Source organism: Pygocentrus nattereri, chromosome 26 (assembly GCF_015220715.1).
Source record: "Pygocentrus nattereri isolate fPygNat1 chromosome 26, fPygNat1.pri, whole genome shotgun sequence".
NCBI lineage: Eukaryota > Metazoa > Chordata > Actinopteri > Characiformes > Serrasalmidae > Pygocentrus > Pygocentrus nattereri.
In genome coordinates this window covers 10232557-10259941 of record NC_051236.1, presented here as the reverse complement: position 1 = coordinate 10259941, position 27385 = coordinate 10232557, and the positions used below count along the sequence as shown (strand labels likewise).

Genomic DNA, 27385 nt, shown 5'->3' with positions numbered 1-27385 from the left:
ACTGTAGGCTCGTATGGAATGAATGTTTATTTTTATCAGCTGTTCTTAAAGTGATCCATACCTTTTACTCAAATCTATTCATACTTTTTCACACAAGCGAGCTATTTGTTTGTTTGCTTGGGATTTTTATACTGGGCCTAAGTTATTTCTCATGTGTGGAGACTCCCCTTGGTTGCATCCATAGCCGTAATTGGCAGAGGTATTGGCTTCATCCGTTTGGTGTGGGGCGAGGTTATTTTACCCTTACCTGCTGCAGGGGCAGGGAGTTGATGGGGCAGAGGTGAGGGCGGCTGGTCGTGATGATGGCTGCTGGTCTAATGGGAATCTTATGGCTGACTGAGTCTCTGCAGGGATGTGCAGTCCTGCACACAGCCTGAGCTCCAGCTGTGGCGCTGACATGTAGAAAATGAACTGCACTGTGTAGAAGAGCCAGGAGAGTGAGAAGGAGTGGGGGGTGGGGGGGTGGGGGGGCAACGCAATTCAGAGAGACTGACGATAAAATAGCTAGATGTTGCCTTTATTTGTTGTCAGAGCATTGCATGGACATCTGCTCTTGTTCATCTCTTCGCTTCGATACCGCCGTCCTCCATGCCTTGGCAGCGGCAGTGGGCTGGATTGTTTTTGGACGCTCAGATTGAGCCTATGTAAACACTTGACACTACAGGGGTTTGTTCATTATTTATTTAAAAAAAAAAAAAGAGTTGGCTCTGGGGAATAAGTTTGTTTTCCCTTTTGACACTGATGATGATAAATCTGCTCATTGGTTTATATTTCACACTCGGGAAGTGTTTATTAGTATTTTGTGTGATGCCTAGGATTGGATGGTATCTTCTTTTTAACACCTTCAAACCATCTCCAAATGTTACCAGTGGTGTACATGTTAATGCTGGGAGTAAAAATGCACAAAATATGCTATAAAGAATGTAAAGTACATGTGTCATTTCATCCTACATTATTTCATAATTGAATACAATCAAAATTAAAATGTTTAGTTCATTTATTTTCAATCCATCATTCAGTAAAAGTCAAAAGATCCGTGTATTGGTTGCTAAACCGTGCTGTTAAATGAGCAACGGCTTAGCTACCATGATAACAGTTTTGCTTACGACAGAACATGTTCATGTTCTGTGTAGCACTGCTAATACAGGTTTCACTGAGATTGACTCAAATCTGAGGAAGCAAAGTTGATCGACTGGTGTTAGGAGGGAGAGAAAAGCCAAAAATAAACCTGTTCCGTGATATTTGAATCCACTAACTAGCCTAACGTTAGCCTAACAAGCTCAGGCTACAGATCAAGCCTACTTAGCAAGCAGGCTACAGTGCCACACACCACAGTACAGGTCTAATTCCAACTAACTCCTCTAATACAATCGTAAACAGTCATGAATGTGAATGTCTGAAAGGTGGAGTGACTGGTGTTGGAGTGATATAAAACTAAAATTAAACCTGTTTGGAGCTGTAGCACATTAGCTAAGCTAACAATAGCTTAATCAGCAGGCTGAAAGTGTCACACCATAGTGCAGGTTTCATTCCAGTTAAACGAGATTCAAATTACACATCTGTAGAAAATACAGACTCATATGAAAGCAAAAAAATTAGTGACTGGTAATGGAATAACAACAAATATATTATGGTGTAGAGTGTGAGTGATTGTGTATGTCTGTCTGTCTGCCCTGCGATGGACTGGCGACCTGTCCAGGGTATATCATGCCTTCCGCCTAATGACCACTGGGATAGGCTCCAGCACCTCCCGCGAGTGTGTGTGTGTGTGTGTGTGTGTGTGTGTGTGTGTGTGTGTGTGTGTGTGTGTGTGTGTTGTTATGTTATGGTGTAGGGCAACAACAAATAACTATTTTCATAATCGAGTTGGTCAGTTATTTATCGTTAGTTATTATTTGGGAAACAAAAACCTGCAGATATTAGTCTGTGTAAAGGATTATTTTCCTTTATAAGAAACAAAGCACTACCCTCATCTTCTCATTCCTATTTTCTGAGAAGGGCTTTTACTAAAGGCACAGCTTTTAGGCAAAGGCAACAGGTTTTCTGCACTGTCCCTGGAAATAGAAACAAACTAATCTTACACTGCAGTCCAAGCATGGTTTTGTGTATTTCTCCTTTAATGATACAGCAAAAATAAATTACATAGATTCTGCATGATTGATAACATGTAATGAACTATATTACAGATCACACCAACAGCCCAGTCATCAGCTGCATCAGTGTTCATAGTTTATTTTATGGATTATGTATGGTGCTGTACTGCAGCCTCCGCTATACACATGTCTCTCTTTCAATCATGTCATGTAAACAGGAAGCACAAATGTCATCAAGCCAGCTAATCGATACGTTTTATTGACAACAGTTTTTATTATTGCTGTTATCAATAATGTTGATTAATTGTTGGAGTTTGTAGCTGTTAACTGTTGCTGAGTCCTGTCATGCACAGGTTTTCCTAGATATATATCCTAGTCCTGATTTATTAGCTGTGGGAACCTTTTGGCTGTACAATGAAAGTCAACAATATCTGCGTAGTGATTAGAGGGTTCATTATTTTTAGATGGAAGGTGTGTTGTGTTTCCAACTCTGGCTACAACTGTTAGGCAGGCAACTTTTGCACAGTGTGTGACACTCATAATGTGAAGTCACAAAGGCTGGATACTTTCCTGCACGCCTCCCAGTCACTTTGACGTTTGTGTTTTTGTCATTCGCCAATACTCAAGTCAGTCAGTGCTAATCACAACCTGTGTCTGCAGCTCAGATATTGCTCTTCTCTCATATGAATCCATCAATAAAGGGAGTCAAAACACTTCCCAGGGTGTTGATTGGCCATGGATGCATTCTGCCTAATTAAGTTCTGTTTGCCTCCTTCTGCTTTGTTATTGGAATTCTGATTTTCACATCCCACACTGACTCTTGACTGACATTCTTATGTAAGCTGAATGAAAAAAACACACCCTAGGAAAAAATGGAGACATACTACATTGTGTTGCGGATGGAGTGAGAATAAGGCGTTTAACAACTCTAGGATGGTGTTCAAGTGATCAGCACTTGGATCTGATCCGGGATATTTTTAGAGTGGTTCCTGCTAGACAAGGCTGAATAGAATTTAATCTTTAGGGATGTTGTCACCTAAAATGGGTTACATTTACTGTGGATTGGGTTTCTGGACATTTATTTTGACAATGGCTTGAGACTTTTATTTTGAGGGGGAAAAAAACAATTATTGTAGGTTTATTTTCTCACCGGAGAATTCGTTCTGAACCATGGATCGAAAGCACTTTTTTTTTTTTTTGCATAATTATAGATAAGAGTTTTTTTGGCTTTTGTTTTTGACAGTAAATGGATTGCAGTTGACAGCAGTCTGATATTTTATTAAAATTCATTTGGTGAGCTACCAACACAAATAGAGATGATCAGCGGTTAATGGATGCCTGTCATGTCCTCATGCAGAAACCTGCAAATGAAAAACTGTTTTCACTTGAAAAGATCTTTAGCCATGTATGGCAAAAAACAGAGAGTACATGACAAAATGGACCAATTGTATTACTAAATGCACAGTGATTTAAGCTTTCATTTTCAGGACCACCATAGATCAGTTCTCTGGGCAGTTTGTGTGCCCAAAAACAGCTTTCACATTTGGCCAAACTATGGATGGCCCAGGCTTTAGAAGAAGAAGTAAAAAATCAAGTGTGAAAATGCTTTTAAAAGTAAAGATGCCAGAATGGTTCTTTGATAGATGAGACTTTGTAATTGTAGTTATACAAAAAAAAAAAAAAAAAAAAAAAACTTTGGTAGCTCTCAGAGAACCCAGCACTTTTGGAGCCTTTACATGAAGTGGCTTCTGAAGAACCACCCAATGAAAAGTTCTTTAGGAAACCGGATGTAATTTGTCTATAGCATTCCTTCAAAGAACACTTTATTTTTAAGAGTATATGTTCTTGGTTTTTATTGAACATAAATGATAATTAATTTCACAATTATTTTGAAGCAACTCAATATCCACATTCAGAATGCATCATGACAAATCAATGAATGTTTACACTCTTTCTACATGTTCTAAGTGTGTGTGTCTGGACCATGTTCAGACTTTTCCTCGAGAACTCTGATCCAGCTCACACAGGTTTGACTTGGCCTGGAGTGCTCACAGTGGGCTGGCACAGACCGCAACCCTGGTGACGGCTCTGCATAGCTCCCAGCTGCCAGCTGCCCAATCACCTCCTCTGCCTGTCAGAATGCCTTTGCCAGAGGGGCTTCTGGAGCCCCCTCGCTCGCCCCTTTCCTTTTTCTATGCTCGCACTCTTCTGATCATTGGCCAGTGTTTGGTGTCTGGGCCTTCACTCATGCCAGCAACCCATGAGATGAGCGATTGAGTAATTGTGCAGCTGGCAAAGTGCAGGGTAGGGAGTGTGGCATGTAAGCCAGCGAGAGAGAGAAAGAGAGAGAAAGAGAAAGCAACCAGGAGAGAGAAAGGTAAAAGGTTGGAAGTGAAAAGGAGGAGGAGTGGCAGGGATTTTTTTTCTAGAGGTAAAAGGTGGGTAAAGAGGAGAGCAAGCATAAAAAAGGAAAGAAAAGAAGAGGGGATCGACTGTTAAGTGCTTCTTTCTTGGCAAGGTCTGTGCAGTTAGAGAGAGAGCGAGAGAGTGTGTTATAGTGACAGAGAGAAAGGAAAAGTAAAGGGAAAGCAGAGGAAGCTGGCTGCAATTAGCATAATTAGCCAACCTGCTTTTCTAAGGCTGTGACAATGTATGTCTTCCCTCATTACGTCCTGTAAGCAAACATAGAAGTTAATTTGATGCAGCGTGCTGCAAGCCGCCACTCGCGCTACATGCTCCATCCATTACAGCAGACATGGCTTGCCAATCCAGACTACTCCCCTCTGAGGCTCACTCACCCAGCCCTCTCCACACTGCCAAGATGAGAGAGTCTTTTGGACATGGGGTGCTTTAAAGTGGTTCCTTATTCCAGGGCATAATAGCCAGTCTCAAGAGCTCCCAACCAGCAGCCAAATGGAAGAATGGACCAACACTAGAGACACTGATGCCAGTCCAGGTGTTTGGTTAATGTAGCCTAATCGACATTGTATTTCCAAATATTTGGTTTTCTGAGCACAAACAGTTTGTGAGCCTGAAATGATTATTCAAATGCCTGTGGCTCGATTCACTACACTGACATTATTGTACAAATGCTACATTGAGGAAGTGGACTAATAGCCACAGGATAATTGGAAGCATCTATTTTCAGTAATTATGTGTTTAGCATAATAATACAATACAGTCAGATACATGTAAGGTGTTTTCCTCATCATTTAAATGCACATATAGAGGTTTTACACAAAAAAAAGAAAATTAAAGGGGCCATATGCCGCATTTTTTTTAAGCTGAGCTCCACTTATGACGTTTGTGTTGGCTGATGTGCTAAAAGCAGTCATAATTCATTTTCAAACAACCATTTTCCAACCACTGCTTATCCCTTACACATGAACACAATTACATTTTAGCTACTTTAGGACTGATGTCCTGTTCTGATAGGCTACGCTTTTGTCAAAGCCCAGTGGAGGCTGAAGCACTTTTACCTTATGAATGGGTGGAGCAAAACTGTGATTAAACAGATACACGTGAAAGTGTTTTTTTGTGGCATCACAAAAATAGTGCATTCAAAACATGCTGTTTTTGTTGTCAGTAAGGATTCTTTCTATTCTTGTTTTCAGATTTTAACCCACTCTTTCTTCTAGTTCTGTGACATTTTGTGTTGTCTTTCATGCACAGCTTGTTTAAGATCACTCCACGGATTTTCAGTGGTTGAAGTAGTTCATGCTGGATTTTGACCCAACCTCTTTTCAGCTTTAGTTTCTTGACTCACTCTCACATTTACTTCTAGAATTTGCTGAAATTCAGTAGAATCCATTCCTCCATCTGCAATGTTTCCTGTGCTGCTGGCTGCCATACAACTTCAGAGCATAATAGATCTGCCTCTATGCTTAACAGTTGGCAAGGTGTTCTTTTCATCATATGCTACTCCACTGTTTTCCAAACATACCTAAACCTTTGCATACTACTGTATGTTCTAAAACTTATTTTTTCACAATATTTAATAAATCAGAATTTGTACATGTTCTGCTGATTTCAGTACTTGCCCCAGTGACCTAGGAAACACTCTCCTGCGAATTGTATTGGTCAGTAGGTTAGTAGTGTTCATTCACAGTGAATCTGAAACATTCCATTTAGCTTCTTTAAGTGCAGCTGTAAAGAGTCAGCGGCAGGAATAAGAGGCACAGGAAACACTGTACAAAAGGAAAAGCTTTGTGGGAAGCCATAAAAAATTAATTGAAAGATAAAAAAATGAAAGATAAAACACTAAGGTGACTATGGAGATTTAAAACGAAAACATTTAAAAACCTTCCCTATCGTAAAAAATGCACAATGCAGAATTCCTTATAATGATATAGTATTACAGAGTCTGAGATGTATTTCTACATGTATTTCTACATTTCCATGCCTGAAGATGATGGTTCAGAGGCTTTACTTCAACTTCCTATGTATCCCCAACTCTTTTTGAATTATCTTTCTTTATTGAAAATCTGTCTCACTGCCCTTATGTTTTTAAGCTTTTTTTTCAAGCTCTACATGCTCATTGTACTACTGATCTTCTTATATTGAACACTTGGTTTTCCAAACTATTTATTGCTACTGCTAAGGAGGGAACACTTGCTAGGTCACAGGGAGCAGATAGAAAAAATGGACAGATATTGGTGGGGGGTGCTGGTCCGTATGAAGGCCATGAAGGTCTGTGTTCTCCCGCCACTTTTGTACTATGGGAATGACAAAGATGGCCTGTAAACTGCTGTTTTTGCTCCCCCCAACCCCCCTCCCCCCCCCTCCCCCCCAAACCCCATCTCCTTCAGAGCCTTTGCCATACTTTCACGGATGCATTCCTTGATGGTCTCCTTGAGTGCCTCTATACTGAATGCTAATGGCTGTGGAGGCGGTGTAGCTATTGCTCTGAATCTTTCTCTCAGTGACTTTCCTTTTTTCTTTACTCGAGAGCAAATATTTGTCTTTGAGATTGGTAACGATCTGTTTTCATGGTGCGTGCTTTGTTGAAATTCATTTGGGGTGTGGAGAAAAGAAAATAATAAAAATAAATAAAATCAAATTTCAAGGTTAGGGAGACAATTCAACAGTTTCCGGATACCAACTTCGTTTGCTCACAAACCTTTACTGCTGTTGTTTTTCAGGCACGTTGTAAGGTTTAGATGCTTCAAATGCACTCTTGACTCCTACATAATCCATCAGTCCATGTGACCACTGGAATCAAACATAATTGCACTTTGTCCTTCTATAGCCAAGTGTTTTTTTTTCTTGTTTTTTTCTTGTTTACGAGTTTCAGCTCTGCACCTCCTGAGGTTTGACACAGCCAAACGACTGTGACAAATTGGGATTTCAGATGCCAAAGATGGCCACTTTTAATAGGCACACAAAAGGGATTTGAGTACAGGCTCACTTGAATAACCACAGCCGTATGTAGTCCTTGTGGGTCATGTTTTGATGAGAGGTTTCATGTGTCTGATCCAGGAGAAAGGCAAAGCATAGTGGAGCAGTGTTTGGCTGCTGCACAACTGGACGTCACATCAAAACTCGAGGCTACCTTTGGGGGAAATGGGGGGTGGTATTAACCTCAGGCTATTAGTTTCAGAATAGTATTTTTTAAAATGTGCTCAAATCAGTTTCTCTTTAGGTGGTCAGCTGGTTGTTTTTAATCTTTTCTTTGAAACTTTTTGGATTAAAAAGAGGAGCTCATCCTAAAATGTCACTGTCACAATACATAGAGCTGCTGTGTTCTTCAACAGTGAATGGCACACATCAGCCAATAGATTCTGGTGATTCGTGTTAAAGGGATAAATGTTGGGCAGGTTGAAAGGGAGAAAGAGCAAGAGAGCGAGTGAGACTGAGAGGCTGTTCGTCTCTGCTACTGGCCCCAGGCCCATCACTCGGTGGTGATCAGTCTCCTCTCAGGCTGTGGATGCCAGCTGTCACGGCCTCTGCACTCCGGCTGGCGACTGATGAGAAGTAGCAGCCATGTTTTCTAATCAATCCGGGACCTAATAGGTCACGAATGAGCGCATCCGGCTTGCCAATAGCACTTTGGGTGGGGAGAGGGAGGCCTTACATCTGTATCAAAACCCCACCGATGTAACCCCCCTCCTTATGAAGCTTGCTAATTGACATCGTGCTAATTAGCCCAGGCCAGTGACTTCTGGATGTGGCCAACTGCACCAGCACCAAGTCCTTTTTCTCCCCCCCAATGCCAATTCATTAACGCACCACACTCTCAGCCTTAATTAGGGACAAATTGCACGCACCCTTAATAAGAATTTCAAGAGTGGGAAGAAAAGGCGGAGGCTAAAGGGGAGGGGGGGGGGAGAAATACACAGAGGCATTCCACTTTGTTTTTTTTTTTCCTATTAAATGCCAAAGAGTTCTGAGTGCAAGCAAATGGTTTAGCTTGGAAAAGTACTTCAGAGAAATATGTTCACCCAGAAAACTATTTGATACAAATGGTTTATAATTAATCATAAGCACATGGCTAGGCCCAAGTAAGAAAATCTGCTGCAAACGGCACAGGGGAACATGGAGATAGACTGAAATGAATTAATCTGTATTTTTTTTCTTTTGCTGAGATGTTTTCCTTTGAGGCAAAAAAAAAAAAAACACAAACAACATGCTTTTACTTTGAAGGGAGCTCTTTAGCCAAACACATTCAGGACTAATTGCAAACATGAAAAACATTTTTTGATCAAATAATTGTAAAAAGGGGCTTATTTGAAGATTTTGATGGACTGCGGTTCAACATATGTAAAAACTGCTGGTTATTGGGATGTGATGGGAAGTTGTGAAACTTTTTTTTGTGGTTTTTGTTGTTTTATCCTTTTTTATTCTCTTTGTAGTCTCTCCAGAGAATTTTTCACAACATAAACCATGTCTTAAGGAGTTACAATTTGTCCCATGTCTACTGTTCTTCTTTGTGGTTTCTCCATCCTGAAAAAAGTGATATTGCGCATTTGTGACCAGAGTCACCAGTAGCGCAGGGCTGCTAAATGCCATGCACGTCACATACCCTTTTCGTCAAACGTAGCTTGTAGTTAGTGCAACAAACAGAGATCACAGTCATACTGGCCAATGGAGGATAAGAATACGCAAGAGTGACTTTTTTTTTTTTTCTTTGAGCAGAAAGATATCAAAATCAAACTGTAGGAGGCTAACAAGGTGCCTCTGGTGAAAATTGAGTGTTTATTTCAGCAAATTTAGCCTCCACCAGTGATGATCAAAGAGAAGCTACATACTCGCCATTAACCATCTGCTAAGCTATTACTGGTATCCTTACTGCAGCCTGCTGATACTGAGTCTGCTAATGTAAGTAACTATACAGCGTGTTGTATGCCCCAGGATTTGCCTGGATTATAAAAACATGATCTGTCACTGTCTCACGTAGGTATCCACAGGTTCTGCTGAAAGTGTAGTTCATTTAAATCTCTGAAATTGCCAGAAATGTGTTTTAATAATGCATTAAAAAAATTAGGGCCGAGTATTGTCATCAGCTTCATGATACATATCACAAAATAAGTGTCAAGATGCATCACGATATGATAAAGTGACAAAACAAGAACAGACAGCTCAAAGAGCTTTACAGACAGGTCAGTTTAACTGTTAATACAATAACACAAGGAAATAATGTGGAGTTTGATGTTCTATTATAATTACCATTTTCTTCTATTATAGTTACTTTAATAAAGATTTGCTTACTTTTTTGATAATAATCAGCTAAAAGTGCTTTATAGTTTTACACTACTACTACTACTACTACTACTACTACTACTAATAATAATAATAATAATAATAATAATGATTTTAGCTCTTTTCTGTGGGCTTTATACACAGGTGATGAATTGCTTAATAAGAGAAAAAATAAAGTTTTTGGAGGTTGATGGTGTAATTTTGAATGTGGTCAGTTCATTTGCACCACAGGTTGGTTGTCAGAGGAGAAAGATGAATTTTGGAGTGAGATGGATGAAGTGGTAGATGGTGTCCTTAGAGAGGAAAGATTAGTGATTGGTGCAGACTTCAATGGACATGTTGGTGAAGGAAACAGAGGGAATGAAGAGGTGCTGGGTATGTATGGTGTGAAAGACAGAAATGCGGAAGGTCACACAGTTGTAGATTTTGCAAAGAGAATGGAAATGGCTGTGGTGAACACGTATTTTCAGAAGAGGGAAGAACACAGGGTGACATACAAGAGTGGAGGGAGGTGCACACAGGTGGATTATATCCTTAGCAGGAGATGCCACCTAAAGGAGATTGTAAAGTGGTACCAGGGAAAGTGTAGCATAGGGTGGCTGTCTGTAGAATGAGATTAGAAACAAAGAAGAGGAAGACAGTGAAGACAGAGCCAAAGATTAGATGGTGGAAGCTGAAGGAGGAGGATGGTTGCAGGCAGTTCAGGGAAAAATTGCACCAGGCCCTTGGGGGCAGTGAGGAGCTACCTGAGGACTGGGAAACTACAGCTAAGGTGGTGAGAGAAACTGGCAAAAATGTGTTGGGTGTTTCGTCTGGTGAGAGGAAAGAAGACAAGGAAAGTTGGTGGTGGAATGAGGAAGTCCAGGAGAGTATTCAGAAGAAGAAGGCAGCTAAGAAAAAGTGGGATAACCAGAGAGATGAAGGAAGTAGGCAGGAGTACTGTGAGGCTAGTCGCATAGCGGAAAGAATGGTGGCAAAGGCAAAGGCTCAGGCCTTGTGATGAGCTGTATGAGAGACTGGACAGTAAAGAAGGAGTAAAGAACTTGTATCATTTGACTAAACAGGATGTACAGCAGGTTAGGCTGATAAAGGATAGAGAGGGAAATGTACTAGTGAGTGAACAGACAATGTTGAGTAGATGGACCAGTACTGTACTCCATTTCTCCTGAACATGTGATGCACAGAAACCGCTTCTTCTCCAATGCAGGCTTTTATACACATAGTAATAATAAATACAGAGCCAAATGTACAGCAAATGTTTGCTATATGGTGAATATTGTGTCAATATTGTAAACAGCACACCCTCATTAATGTATGTATGTTAAATGCATCATTAATTTATGAATGTGCCTCATAAAGCTTCACAGAAAGAAAAAAAAACACATCACCACCAGCTTACCCACAATACTGTCATAACAATGTTTTGAATGCAGCCCTACTAAAATGCAGGTTGTCGACATTCTTGTAGACTTGACAAATGCCTGAATTTCCTGGATCACTTGATTCTACGGAGCTACTTTTGTTCGTGCCTCTTATCTGCTCTCTGCATGAGTTGTACATTTCAACTTAAAGCGTTTATAAAAGCATCGTAAAAGTAGAAAACTCTAAAACTGCCAGACAAGAAACCTTTTGCGCAGCTCGTTGAAGTATAAAAGGGCAAAGGAAACAATAGCCTAAGGAGTTTTGCTAGTCTGCCGCTGTCTTAGTCACTTAGCCTTGAGGTTGTGACACCTCAGCTGTGCTAAATGTTGTTTTTCTCCACATTCACATGGCTTCAAAAAGACCATTAATCATTATCCTTGGCCAGTGCCGGAACTATGTGCGTGCAACAGGGCCGTGGCTTATCTACACCTTCTGGCCCAGTGTTTGTTTGAAGTATTAGGCTTGCTGCTCTGATGGATGGAATTAATTGATTAATGCATTTATCCAATTAGTGGTCCCTCATGCAATTAATCAGATGCCCCCTTGTGTAAGGCCCATGCTCCAGGCCACAGCTAGGCAGTCAGATGCTTTGTGGGCTGGGTTCTTGATGTATAACCATCCCTTCTCCCCTCCACCAAACCTGGCTAGCTCACACACAAGGCATTGCTCCTGGGCTTTTCCCATTACTGGGATTCTTGCTGAGTCCCAACATTCTGCCTTGAAAAATGTTTGCAGGTAGATTATCCAACCTAAAAGCATATTTTCTGCACACAGCTTTTTTTCCCGAATGCAAAACAGCAAATCATATAATTAAAATGACAGTGTAGTGCTGTGGAGTCAGGAATGGTTTTTAAAAATGCATTTGTATGTAACTGGTTGGGGTGAATAAATTAAATCTTTTGTTTATCACTGCAGCAACATAAATACTATTGATGCATTCATTTTGAAGTGCACAAGGCAACAGCAATGGGATATGGATCAAATGGCTCACATTTGTGAGCAGGTCAAGCATTGTCTATAAAAATAAATTGAGTTTTCAGGTGCAGTTTAAATGGCCAACTTAAACAGGATTGAGAATTTGAATATTAGTATTTTAATACAGCTCAAAGTAATATTAATTCACTCTTTCATTCAGATCTGCTTCTGAGAACTATGGGTAAAAAGAAACTGTTTCTCAGTTTGATGTAAAATGAACATTTTGACCATTTATTTTCCCCTCACTACTCTTGTCCAATATCTGAGCAGAAATGTCAGATCGAAATCTCCAGATATTGCACAAGAGTATCATTAACTCTTGTCTCACTATATCTCTCTCTATGCCCTATTTCAGGGGAGCTGCTCATTTTCCAGCATGTTCTCCAGAAGATCGTGGGAGGTCAAGTGTAGATGCAGCTGATGCCCTGTCGAGGAAGCAATGTGAAAGCACCAAACCCCTACTGCTCTGGATTTAGTCCATTACATATTCCTGGAACCACAGAGAAAGTAGCATTTCCCAGTTTGGACATTATCCCTCCACTGAATGAATTATCATCAGGTACATCTGATGTGCTCGTATTTCTCCTCTTGGAAGAGAGAGCTTCAAATGTGCACATGTATGTGTGATGCTCAGTAATGGTGTGGGACAGCACAAATATCAAATTTTAACATGCCAAAAATCACTAACAAGTAAGTGAGCATTACTTAAGCCCTGGTTTCATCTCCAATGACATAGCCCTGCTGGAATTGCAACTGGAAAAGCAACTGAAGCTCATAGCTTTCTCTGCTTGGCTCTCTCAATTTCCAAGCATGTCCTTGCCTCATATCACCTGGTCCAAAACCTGCTCATCCCATAGAGACTCAGTAGCAGACGCACAAGCCTGTGGCCTTGGAAACAGTACACTGGGGTGAACTCTACTGCCTGTGACTTCACTGCAATCTCCTGCAGAACTGCAAGGAAACCAAACAGAGATAATAAGACGGAAACTTCTGGCTGTACTCTCCCAGAACACAGTGTGCATTCACTATGATCTAGCTCCTTCCCTAACTTGCTCACAAATCTGCTGAGGAACAGCAGCAACCTTTTCAAAATGGTGAAATACTGATTGGATTTATAGCTTCCACAAACAGGAAAGAAATTTCTTGAGAGCTTCCTTGGATTTTTTATTTTTCTTCAATATCAAGAGGTGGAAGGGAAAGTTTATCTCGACTGAATTTTTACCCTTCGCCCCATGTAGAAGCTAGAGTTTTCCAAGATGGCTGCCCACTGGAGAGGAAGGGCGTCAAGTCTAGTGGTGACTCTAGGGGTCCTGCATTGCTGGGGGTGGGTGTCCTGTCATGTTGAAAGGACTAGTGAGAAAAGCCCCATGTCTCATGAAAGAGTGAAGAGGGGCTGGGTGTGGAACCAGTTCTTTGTGGTGGAGGAGTACACAGGAACGGAACCGCTTTATGTTGGAAAGGTATGTGCAAGTTTTTTATACTATTGTGTTGTCAATATAATAATTATATTGTGGTATAAATAGAATATATTGTTGCTGTCTGTAATGAGGTACAGGACTGTTTTCATTGGTCCCTTTATTATAAAATGTTGATACAGTTGGTGGCAAGTTTTAATTATTTAAATTCATCGATTGGGCGTAACATTATGACTACAACCTACACTCATTGTCCATTTTATCAGCTCCACTTACTATATAGGTGCACTCCGTAGTTCTACAATTACGGACTGTAGTCCATCTGTTTCTCTGCAGACTTTGTTAGCTGCCTTTTACCTTCTTCAGTGGTCAGGACCCCTTTGCATTGCACCTGCTGTTTTTTCCCTTAAGGTTGTAGAGAATGTCTTGGCTGAGTCTGTGCGCACTGCAGTGTCTGGTTCAGAAGACAGAAACTCGAACATTGTGTATAGAACTCAAATGCTGAAACATTCCTGAGCCAGCCAAGTAAGCCAGATCAAGCCAAAACTTCTTTCTTTAACTCGAACGTGGGCCAAGTTGGAACAGATTCACTTACAACACTGTGCTAGATCTCCTCTTACCTCCAGTCTCTACTTTCAGTTTGGCTGTATTAGCTCTGCATGTCAGGAGCCAGAGAGGTTTGCATGTGTGGGGGTGTGTGTGATGTCTGAGAGAAAGAGAGAGAGAGAGAGAAAGAGAGAGAAAGAGAGAGAGGAGGGCTCATACATTCTAGAGTGATTCATTATGCCAGAGTGTGCATGCACTGGACAAGACAGGAGTTGATGTCTAAATGGGAAGGCACACAAGGGGAAGGAGGTGGGGGGGTGGGGGGGGGGGGGTGGTTGGGGGGGGTCAGGAGAGAGATGATTTTATTAATAAAATTACCCAGAGTTATTGCACCCCATGCAGCCAGGGCACAAGCCAAGCCTATTAATAGAGGCTTCTGGTGTTGCTAGACCCATTTATCGCTAAGGGTATCAAATACTTTAATTAGGTCGATATAGGATTAAATATGACTGGCATGCATTTTATCACCAATTTTTCAGGGGCTTTTTCCTCTCATTTCCCCTCCCCCTTTTCTTTCCTGCTATCTTCTCCAACTTGGCAAGGATGCTAAGAAATCCTGGCCATTATGCTGCTAATGAAATATGATTTTTTTTCTTTCTTACTAAATGGTCCCTATCTATGCCGTAAACTGGCAGCTTTGCTCGATACATTTGGATAATGAATTTCCCCGCCCTGCCGCAATCTCTGCTCAAACTGCATCACTGAAACAGTTTTGCGTCACCGCACCACATGACAAAGCATCATTAAAATGCAGTGTACAGTATTTACAGCCAGGGCTTGAACTGGAAAGCTCCAAAACAAAAAAAACAAAGATATTTTGTTAGAAACAAAAACAAAACTGAAAACACAGCCATCCCTAATTGTTCTTTAAAAGATATATTGATTAGAAATCTGTTACCAGTTATGTTATTTTTTCATTCCTACTGTGTAGCTCACTAAAATTTCAATGCCTTGTTGTGCAGTATGACTAAAGTGTTTTTATGTTGTGGATTTATTTGGTGATCACAGCCTATAAGTAGAAAATAGCTTGGAATATCCTCTGTGCTTTAATGTATACCATCACATCAAACAACAGGTGGGCATTGTGATATTTTATCGCTATCATGATAGTTTTGTTATCGTGTTGAACAATATGCTTCTCTGACCAAATCATGGATATGGCTAGAACTTAAACAACACTGCCTAACTGAGTGATTCATTACAGAGAGAACATAATTAGTCCTGTTTAATTAGATTTAATGCAGCATTGTATATAAAACATTAAATAAAAATGACTGTACCCAACCATTCTTGAAAGCAAATTAGGTAGTACTAGTGCATTGTGTCTGTGTATTGTGTGCATGTATTGTGATGCACTGTTGTGAAAATGTCTATAAATATTGTGATAAGATGTTTTGCCCTATTACCCACCCTTTCTCTCACGTAGGAATGGCTTATTGGTATAGACAAGTATTAATATTTTAATATGTTGGATTAGATTTGACAATATGTTACATTGCATTTGGATTCATTTGGATCATAGCAACCTCTACTTAATTATTTTGGAAACATTAAAACATACATTTTTTTTCCATTTCTGAGTTCACTGTAGGTTATGTAAAATAAAAAAAATTTATTTTTGCTATTGGTTGTACCTCCTTTTTTTCCAACTTTAGACATAATTTGAAATCGCTGCCTTTTACATGGTGTCATATTTCAAGATGAATGGACCGCTATAAATGGCTCAAAACTATTTGGAATAAATAATTACCCCGTTAGCTTCCTTTAAAAGAATATATTCCATATCTTAGGTAAAGTTACCTTCCTAGATGTTTTTTCCCCAGTGACAGCGTGCAAGATGCAAAGCACATATGAGTATTGGCTCTCTGGTTCCCTAAAGAGCCTGCATTTGCTTGGTTCTTGAACGATTGTAACTCAGGTGTGTGTAAAGAACATTTTTAAAAGAAATCCATATGATGTAAAGATTCGACCCCAAATAAAAGTTTTTCCTAGAAACATTGGCCATGAATTCAAATAATCAATGGCAAAGCAGTTACTGGCCAACCATTCAAAGCCAATGATCATTTAGGAACTTGTCAGATATATAACGTTATTTTAAGAATGTTGTGTACATCTTGCCTGGTATAGCTCATTCTAGTACTATGTTTTTACAGATCTCCTGTTATTGCAGTTGGATATTCTATATACAGTGCACACTGTGTGGGAGGACAAAGGCTTCACAAGCATACTGTGAAGCACATTTTCACCAATGATCTTTGCAGCATTACTGACCCTAATATACTTGCAGAACACTAGTCAGCACCACACAGCTACTTAAATGTCTGCAGGCTGACTCCAGTCTAAAAAGAGAGAATCACTACTGTGGAAAGAACTCTGCATTTCTATTGGAATAGTGAAATATTGTACTTGCAGTTTTTCTGTAAACAAATGCCTCTTTCTTAGAAACGTATGGATTTTAGCAAAACATACTGCACAGGTAGCGCTGGATGCTAACAAAAAGGTTAAGGTTAACCATGCAACTAAGGGTTGGTGATATGGCAAAAATATATGATTTTTCAAGACATTTTCATGATGCATGAAATGCATCACAGTATTTAGTTTTTCTGAGATTTAACAAGATAGAACAGTCACAATAAAACCAGCAGTACCACAAATAAAATACGACTACTACTACTAAGTGTAGCTAGTTCAGCTAGCCAGCATCAAGAGGGCATCATGTATTTTCTATACGCAGTTTAAAAAAGCCATTCATGGGCAAAACATTCACGGGCAATTTCTTAAATTATTCATTTATTTATTTTTAATTAGAATAATTCAGTCAACCAAGCTATTTCATTTCATAAGCAGAAGACAGAATTAATGAAGATTAATAAAAGTAAGCCATTATTTGCCCTCCAGCTTTCTTAATATGATCATATGTCAATGTCACATGCATGTGATTTTCAGTATTATTTCACTGCCAGGGTTTTATCATCTAGCACAAATATTGTAATAAATAAAGCACTAAAGCTGCTTTCTTTTTTTTTTTAAATCATTTGGTAATCTTGCATCTGGTACCAGGTACTATTTTTGGTATCTCCTCCATTGAGGTTCCAAGAAAGCTGTGTCAACACCAAAGATCACACTAATACCGAAAGGTGACACTGCAAAATGCTGCAGTCTACTGACTGGTAGGAGCGAATTGCTAACATTAGTCATCAGGCTAACGTACCATTTTATGTCAAGTTTGAGCAACCAGAATCATCTTGTCTGAAACCTTGCTGTCATCAGCCTCTTTTGAACAAAATACTTCTCCTTTACATCACAGCAGGTTCATTTCGTGTTGCTATTATGACCAGCTACAGTTAGGATGTATTATATCTGCAGTGGAAAACGAAATAGCCGGTACCAAAAGCGCATAGAAATGAGTTGAGCTGTTCAGTGAAAAAGCTGCTTAAGATTCCCATTTTATGTACTCTTGGGTTTCAATAACAGTACCTGAGTGTGTTTATCTCAGAAACACTTACGTTTCAGTGACGTTTTTCCCCCGTTGGATGTTAAACCCCTTATATGCTATGTATACAGTTCCATGCTAGTGTAACAGTGTGCAATGTTTTGATCTATTGAATGGCTGAAGTGATGTATTCAACCTCTACATGTTTAATAAAGGAGCCATTGGAGACTTTGAGAAGACATACTGTTCCTTGAAACTGCATTTGCTTCAAAACAACATAATGTTCTCGAGCCCACACACTGCTGATGCAGCCCTATTTCTTTTTTAGACCAAGCATATGGAGAATGTAAAGACATTACTTCAATGTAGAGTAAACACAGTCCTTCTTTGTAATATAGCTGCACTGGTGGTTTTATATATATATATATATATATATATATATATACACACACACACACACACACACCTCACAAAAAGTTAGGGATATTTGGCTGCCGGGTGAAATTTCAGGATGAACCTAAAATGCACTCTAACCTTTACAGGCGAACTTAATATGACATTTGTAAACTTTTGAATGCACATATCCAGCTGTTCAATGTTTCAGTACTTTCTGCGCAAGTTGCTGTTCTCTTAACGGCAAGGTGGTGGTAGTGGTGGTGGTGATGGCGTTACAGTGTGGGCAGGTGTGTCTAGTCAATACAGAACCGCCGTGCACTTTGTAAATGATACAGTGACCCAGTGGCCCATACTACTTGAATAACATCATTAATCCAGTCATTGTGCCTCTGCATGAACAACACAGGCCTAATTTCATCTTCATGGACGACAATGCTCTATCTCATCGAGGTCGCATCATTAGGGAACGGCTGCTGGAGACTGTGGTACTTCAAATGGAGTGGCACTTTCTCCAGACCTGAATCAGCTTAGTCGCCATGTAGAGGCTCATAACTCTGTACCCCAGAACCTCAATGATCTGAGGGCTGCCCTTCAAGAAGAGTGGGATGCCATGCCTCAGCAGACAATAAGTCAACTTGTGAACAGCATGAGATGTCGTTGTCAAGCTGTAATTGATGCTCAAGGGCACATGACAAGTTATTGAGACATGAGGTGGTCAAGACAACTTGCTGAAATGCAAACCAAGCATCAGAATGAGGAAGAAAGGTGTTTTACGTGACTTTGAATGTGGCATGGTTGTTGGTACCAGACGGGTTGGTCTGAGAATTTTTTAGAAACTACAGATCTACTGGGATTTTCACGCACAACCATCTCTAGGATTTACAGAGAATGGTCCGGAAAAGAGAAAATATCCAGTGAGCGGCAGTTGTGTGGACGAAAATGCCTTGTTGATGTGAGAGGTCAGAGGAGAATGGGCAGACTGATTCCAGATGATAAAAAGGCAACAGTAACTCAAATAACCAAACAAAATCTCTAAGGGATGTTTCCATCACCTTGTTGAAAGTATGCCACGAAGGCAAAAGGGGGTCCCAACCTTTTACTAGCAAGTTGTACCTAATAAAGTGGCAGTATGTGAGTGTGTGTGTATACATATATATATATATATATATATATATATATATATATATATATATATATATATATATATATAGTGTGTGTGTGTGTCTATGTTGGTTGCATAAACAAACTTTTCAATAGGGGTCACCAACTCCTGGAGATATACTTTCGTGCAGAGTTTAGAAGTAACCCAATCTGGCAAATCAAGTTAATTAGCTGGGGCAGATTGGTTCGAAACAGTCCACAGGAGGATGTTCAGGAGCACGGATGGTGACTACTGGTTTAAAACCATTAGTCTGGGTAGGAAGTGTGTTTTTGCCTATAAAATACCATGATGCATATGCTACATATACAACAAGCCACTGCTTGAGCCATTGCAGTTTTATTCAATCTATCACTAGCTTTGCAGTGCCAGTCATGATCAAAAATGTCTTGGGACAACCTTGGCAAATTTTGGGCTAAATGTTCGTGGGATCATTAAGGTGGGGACAAATGGAGTGTGACTTTTCTAAACCAAACCTAATGGCTCTTGAATGCAGAGCTGAAAGTAGTAGGGTGGTGTAGTTATTAAAATTGTACGACAGACAACAAGCCTGTCGTTAGCTCATGGATGTAATGTTCATGGCTGAAAAGTTCCTCAAATAAACTCCAGTTAAGCATATATATGTGCGGAGAATGCATTACTTAGTAGTAAAAATAAACATTACCACAGTTCTGTTAGCATACGATAGCGTTTTTGCTAGCTAGCTTGTTATCAATTAGTACAACTAGATGGTAAAAGAGCAAGGCCAGAAGAATTTAGGAGTTTTAGAAGAGCAGTGGATTTTAAGGCAAAAGTTTAAGAAGTTGTCCCCAGACATGTATTCTCTTTACGAGATCACATCTGGCCCTCCAATATCATCCATAATCTACACAATTATTTAATAAAGCATTACTCAAAGTAGATATTGGATAGTAATTACAAATAATAGTGCGCTGCTAGAAGGAAGCGGACATATTGATATATCTATTATATAAATTTGTATTTATTTATATTATTTTCTGAGCAATTACACACTTGCTGCTCAAATAAATCACTTTCTACATATTTTCATGTGTGCCTTAAACTTTTGCACAGAACTATACATGTGTTTCTCTCTTACTATATATCATGTGGGCAGTACAGCAAAGTAGATTTCTGCTGCACTTTGAGAAGCTGCCAGCAACTTCCTAGGGACTACTACTGAACACTGATTGACAACACTCAAGAGAGCTAAGTCTTGCTACCAAACATATTCTTCATGTTAGGCATGTCTGTGTGTGTTCCAGGTAGTCATTTCTACACGTTCAAGGTCAAACCTTTCAACCACTGTTCTCAGGCCCCTGAATGAATGAACTGATGCTACACTATAAATAGTAGTCTTTCAAATCAAATTATGATGAAACAGATAGCAAAACAGATACTTTATACATCAGCACTCAAAATATAAAAAAAAAAAAACCTCAATTGCCTGCGATTTACTCGATTCTTAGTTTTTGAACATCCTTCCGTGCAGCATTTGTTGAACCTGAGGGACAAAAATTTGTGCCCAAGTTATTATGGCTTTGTTTTACAGTTCCTGTTTCAGCTAGTTAAATAATTAATGGATAATTATTAGTTTTATATCCCTGCTGTCTCCTGAGCTTCTGAGCCTTGCATGCTGCAGCAGTCTGGTTAAAAATGAATCGCAGAGCTGATGCAATCTCTCTTTCTCCACAAAACTAAAAACTCTTAAATGTCAGAGGTGCTCAGACAGTGCATCTGTTGATACAAAGATAGGGTTTAATGAATGTTGGCCAACTGTTGAAGGCCAGATTCTGAATGTGCAGTTTGTTCCATTAAGTGCATTTGTAACTGCTGGGTAATTGAGTAGACTGGTAGTAGAATGGTTTGGCGTTGTGAACATGAGACCTGAGTTTAACAGTAAAACCTGACTGATTCGTGCTCTGTACTTACAGATGTCCATTCTGGCAAAGGTTGATATTTGAATATCTGTATGTGTTAATGAATGACTATATGGTTAACTGTGGGAAAAGGGTAAAAGAAAAAGGGCTCTAGGCTTACTTTCTTCCTTTTTTAGGTGGAAGCACTGATGTTAGAACCCTAAAAAAAATCTAGCACTAGTCCTGCAGTGCCAGACATGATACTGTAACGAGAATGTCTTGGGATAAAAGCATGAAAATTAGCAGCGTGCAGATGAATACATTTAAAAATCTTTGACTATTCAAAAATAGCTCAGGGAAATGGGTAGGTTTTTGTGCACATGCACATGTTAAGGCGTTCATGATTATGAACACAACATTTCACAGTCCTGTTAAAACATAAAATTGGCGTATTTCTCACATATTAGCTTGTATAGCCTCTCTACTTACCAAAAAAGAAACACTGTGAATACCCAAATACTGATTTTGGTTTTGGATACTGACAGCTGGAACAGTCAGCTGCACACTCCAGTACCCCACACCCCTAATTTCAGTTGGGTTAATTATCAAGAGATGTTCATGCAGTATAATGTGGGGCAGCACTTTCAAATGATATAAACAAAAAGCTCAAAGATTTTGAGGTTTTTGTATGGTTTTAAATGACCTTGTAAAATAACATAACTGACTAGGAAAGCTGCCTCTCCATCATCAAATACTGAAAAACAATAAAACAAACCAGAAAATATACTGCATTAAAGTCTGATTTTACAACAAGTTAATTTAGATTACATGAGAGAAATTGGTTCTTTTCTTAGCTTATTTGGTAGTGCCTTGTCTTTTTTCACTTTTTATGAAGGACAACACTGCAGGTGGGCCAGGACTGGTGTTGGATTATCACTCTACTGACTGAGGCAATTTAACAGGGGGACCGCACTTTTTTTTTTTTTTTTTTTTTTTTTGAAAAAAGTAAAGACCTCCTCTACAGAGAACACTTTTTGGATGCACATTTTAATGCACAATTACTGTTCATTTACTGAATATTGGAATCAAATGTGGCCTGTGCAAAAGTTATGGTATATTTTATTATTTTTTTAATGCTAAATTCATTAATATATAAAAATTGAGCACTTAATGCAATATTGAAATGTGTTCTCTGTAGAGAATGTGTTAACTTATTTTCAGTTTAAAAAATCGACAATATGTGTTTGACCAAGGTTATTTAGCATATGACTGTATAGTGATTTATAGGACTTACATTCATGCATGATGTGTAAATCAGTGGTCTGTCCGTCAAAAAATTATGTATTTTATTGATCACTTATCTAACGACTATCTGCCTCTGTATCATCTCTTACTCTGTATTATGCATGGATTACATTTATGCAGATTTGAAAAGTTTTAATACACTAATTTCTAAAACGTCTATAATGCCACTTTAGTCTCCTCTAAAACCAGAGAAGGAGCTGAGGCTGAGGCTGAGTTGAGGCTGAGGTCACTATACTGTAGCTATTCTTACCCCTGTGCTCATCAAAAGTGAGACATTTGGAGTGTCCTTCAGTCCTCTGCTCTTCTTGCTCAGAGAGTTAGCTGCCACTAACGGGGTGCTTCATTAGTGTGTTGACCCAAGAAGAGGCAGGTCATCTTCTCCTGGACACTGACTCACCAACCCTACACCCCCAGCCCCCTCAGTCAGTGGCACGAGTAGTCCTGTCCCTCTGTGACATCTTTAATCCTGCTTAATGCTAGCGCCAGTGCTAAAGAGCTAACGTTTTAACGTTAATTCTTAGCTGCCCAGACTAGGGCTTAAGCAGAGGTCATTCACTCTTCTTTTTGAAATACCATGCTGAAAAAAAGACATCTGTCCTGCCTTCTTAAATTTCTGGGCCAATAATGATAACTGGCTATTAACACCTTGTGACCGATACAGATACCAGTGCCAAGTTCACATTAAAATCCATATAATCCAGGAACGTAATTTTGCCCTAAATATAGCATTGGGGTGCCAAGCTGTATGGATGCCAAGTTGTGGTTGTAGTTATCAGCTGAAATTATGTCAGACCAATAATAATTACATTTTTCCATTTATATTACTCCCTTATAAAGAACAAGGAGACTGCTTGCTGGTTAAGCACCAGGTGGGAAAAGCATGCACAGTTGCCAGAACAGCCTTAAAAATGTGTTTTGTTCTTGTCCCAAAAGTTTATTTATTTTTTTTGTTGCATTCAGTTTCAGGTTTACAGGTGTCTCCATATTTAAGGACATAACCTGGTCTTATATGGCTAGAAATAGCTGCCAAGGTGGCCATCAAGGGGACAGACTTTCCCATAAGGACTTTGGAATAACTTAACCAGTTTGCATTGTCTTCTGTATAATTACTACATAATAAGACTTAGGATGTAAAGAGCCTGGGATTTTAAGGGGTTTACAATATACAGGCTGCCGATATATCATTCAGCCCTATGTCTTATCATGGACTTGGTGTCTTACAGTGGAGCAGACTGAAAGGCCTGAAAGCAAAAGCAGCTGGCTAAAGCCTTTCCTTAGCAAGAGAGTGGAAAGAAAAGAAATGAGTTGAGCGTTTTTGCACAGTAAATTGGGTCAGCACATCTGAATATAGCATACAAATTATTGCAGAAGATTAACAGACATGCAATCCTTATTGTTTAGTGGGGTTAGTCTATAAACGAGGTACGGGAGAGTTTTGTGGAGGTTTGTGCATTGCAACACACCAGCAGCTACTAAGCAGGAGGGGACCCCTGCATGACCTTTAATTTGAAGCCTTGTGCTCAGACAAGACCTCAGTCGCACCAGTTAGCATGGACTGATGCGTGCACAAATCGCAGCCGCAGGCGAAGGGAAGGCTGCTGTGAGGAGAACTGATTTAGAACTGCCTGACTGCCTCTTCATGTGACATCAACTATCGGCAAGGCATAGATTCAAAACATTGGAAATGTTGCATGTCTCCCTGTCTCTGTGCTTTTGCATATGTGGCTCACTCCATAAGCTCTGTGTTTTAATTTTTTTTTTTTTTTTTTTGTTAGAGAGAAATCCTTTTATTTTTGGAGGAAATAAGAAATATAATAAGGAATGAGGGGAAAGCGTGCTTCATTGATTTTTCTGTTGTGCAAATGAGGCTGAGGGAAAAGAAAAATGACAATTGGAAAACGAGTCAGCTCCGCCTGATTAAGGCTGTATATTTTTGTTTGGCTTTGCATGTGTGCATTTGATTTTTTTTTGGCTGGCTACACTCATGTGCACAGGAGGGCTCAGGTTTTTCTGCTGATCCTCTGGTTTTTGATGGTAGACACGGAAGGGCATTTCTCATTCTTTAAATTTTGAGATTCATTCTCTTGCCAGTGGATTTTTTTCATTACTACTAAAATATTGATGCGGCCAAAAAATTGTATATTTTCAGAGCGTTCATTTTATTTGACTTCAGGAAGATTCAGAATGGGGAGAGAGAGAAAAGGAGGTAAGGAGAGATGCAATATAGACGGGCTTGCATCCGGTTTTACTACAAATACTTAATGAAAAACCCCACGGGGGTGATAGAACCCTGTATTTAATTAAGGGTTTATAAAATATTTAACAGGAGAGACAGGGAGGGGAATTTTAGCTCTCTGTCCGTTTCTGTTTGGAAAATGGGGGGCTGCAGTAGAGGGTGAATGATAATGGAGAGAGTGAGTGAGAGAGCAGAGAAAGAGAAAGATGGCTGCTGGTGCTATGGGGTGTTAGATCAAGGAAAATGGCTCTCAGTGACATTAGGAAAAAGTCTAGGCAGATTTATATGGTCTTTTGAAGTTCACTCTTAAATTCCCATGTTCAGTCTTACCTTTAGCAGTGGGTCAGAAGAAACTGAGGGGATAATTTGAGGCTCTTTTTTGGATCATCCCCAGTTCTGCAGTAAGTCTGCAGTTAAAGCTCGGAGGAGAACTACAAGGCAGAAATGGAGAGAGAACTGGGCCATAGTCCCCAACGGTACTGTAGTGTTCATCTCCACTGCTAAACACAGCACAGACAGTTGTGTGAGATTTGGGGATCTAAAAAACACACTGGACTTTTATAAAACAGAGAGGTAACATTGTAAACATTTAGTCCTGACAGAAAGAAGGTTTACATCTACAACAGCCTACAATCCAGCATAGGACAAAGAAGCAAAGCCATGAATCATAGACTAAGGATAGTTTTACAATATAGTTTAACCGTTGGAACTTATTATTTATCTGAAATATTATCATGAATGATTTTTCTTATTTGCTCACATTTAAAAGTATGACTTTTTACAGCTATATGAGCTTCATAAGCTTCATTAAGTTGGTGGTGTGTTAGTATATGTTGTGCTGGTTTGAGTGGATCAGACACAGCAGTGCTACTGGAGTTTTTAAACACCTCAGTGTCACTGCTGCACTGAGAATAGTCCACCAACCAAAATTATCCAGCCATCAGTGTCCTAAAGCCAGCATCCTGCGACCACTGACGAAGGATTAGAGGATGACAAACACAAACTGTGCAGAAACACATGAGCTACTGTCTCTGGTCTTACATCTAATAGATAGATGTATCTATTTAGTTTAGAGTGAAGACCCAGACTAACATGATCCAAAAACCCTCCATGAAAAATGGACACAGAAAATCGTGTACCCTGCCCGAGAGAGTGTCACTGGGACCTACCCCTGGAGCCAAGCCTGGGGGTAGCATCCCTCGGTGGGTGCCTGGTGGCCGGGCAGCCCACGTAACCTGGCGGGGCTCAGCCTAAAGAGGCAATATGGTTAGACCATGTGGGGCCACCACCCGCAAGGTCCAGCATGGGGGAGTGGAGCAGGGCCATATAGGCAGTGGAAGATTGCAGGGGGGGGCCTTGTTGGCCTAGGCCCCTGCGGCAGAAACTGGCTCTTGGTGTGTGGAATGTAACCTAACTGGGGGGGGAAGGAGCCAGAGCTCCACCCACAGTGTCAGCTCTGGAACCAAACTCCTGGATAGGGGTTGGTCCCTCTCCTACTCAGGGGTTGCACATGGTGAGAGGTGCCAAGCGGGTGTGTGGATACTCATGAGTCCCCGGCTGGCGGCCGTGCAGTTGGAGTTTGTCCTGGTGAACAAGAGGGTCGCCTCAGTGCAAATTAAAATAGCAGAGAGGAAAACCCTAAAACTCTGACTGTTGTGTGTGCTTATGCACCAAACAACAGGTCGGAGTATTTAGCCTTCTTGGAGTGAGTGGGCGGGGTTCTGGAAAGGGTCCTGCCTACAGACTCCATAGTCTTACTGGGAGACCTTTTTAAATATGAATGTTTGTACAGTTCTTCAGTGAACCGAACGTTCTCACAGCTCAAAGCACTGCAGGTCAGGAACTGACAGATAAAACACCAAGTTTGAACACAAGGATGTTCATAAGTGTACATGGTACCAGAGCTCTTTGGGTCAAAGGTCAATGATCGACTTTGTCATTTCATTTGACTTGGGACCATGTTCTTGTTCACCTTGTTCTGGACAAGAGAGGTGCTGAGCTGTCAACTGATTGCCATCTGGTGGTAAGTTGGATCAGATGGCAGGGAAAACTGATGGTCAGACCCGGTAGGCTCAAGCGAATAGTGAGGGTGTGCTAATGATTTTAACTCCCACCTCAGGAAGAGCTTTTCTCATGTCCCGGGGGAGGTAGGGGACATGGAGTCTGAATAGACCCTGTTCAAAACCTCCATTGTGGATGCTGGCATAGTTGTGGCCAAAAGCTTGTGGGTGCCTGTTAAGGCGGTAACCCAAGAACCCCTTGGTGGACACCAGTGGCGAGAGAGGCTGTCAAGCTGAAGAAAGAGGCCTTTGCGGACGGGATGGCCCAAAGGACTCCCGAGTCAGCAGATAGGTACCGACAGGCAAAAAAGGTGGCAGCCACAACAAGTGGCAGAAGCAAAATCCCGGGCGTGGGAGGAGTTTGGTGAAGCCATGGAAAAAGTTCCATTTCCCTGGTGGAGGTCACTGAGGTAGTTGGCAAGCTCTTCAGTGGCAAGGCACCGGTGGTGGATGAGATTCATCCGATGCTTAAGGCTCTGGATATTGTGCGGCTATCATGGCTGACACACCTCTGCAATATTGCATGGACCTCGGGAAGAGTACCCTTGGACTGGCAGACCAGGGTGGTGGTCCCTATCTTTAAGAAAGGGGACCTGAGGGTGCGTGCCAACTATTGGGGTATCACGCTGCTCAGCCTCCTTGGGAAAGTCTATGCCAAGGTGCCTCAGATTGATGCAGAACAGTGCGGATTCCGTCCTGGCCGTGGGACAATGGACCAGCTTTTCACC

The 27385-nt window shown here is 40.5% G+C and overlaps 1 protein-coding gene across 2 annotated transcripts in view; it reads left to right on the top strand.

The window, feature by feature from the left end:
- LOC108431838 (cadherin-22) overlaps window positions 1–27385 on the top strand; it is a 237705-nt gene that overhangs the window by 100925 nt on the left and 109395 nt on the right. For both annotated transcript variants that reach the window (XM_017705251.2, XM_017705252.2), the window contains exon 3: window positions 12544–13648. In XM_017705251.2, coding sequence (XP_017560740.1) covers window positions 13445–13648 — 204 coding nt within the window. In that variant the 5' untranslated portion in view covers window positions 12544–13444. The remainder of the gene's footprint in view (window positions 1–12543; window positions 13649–27385) is intronic.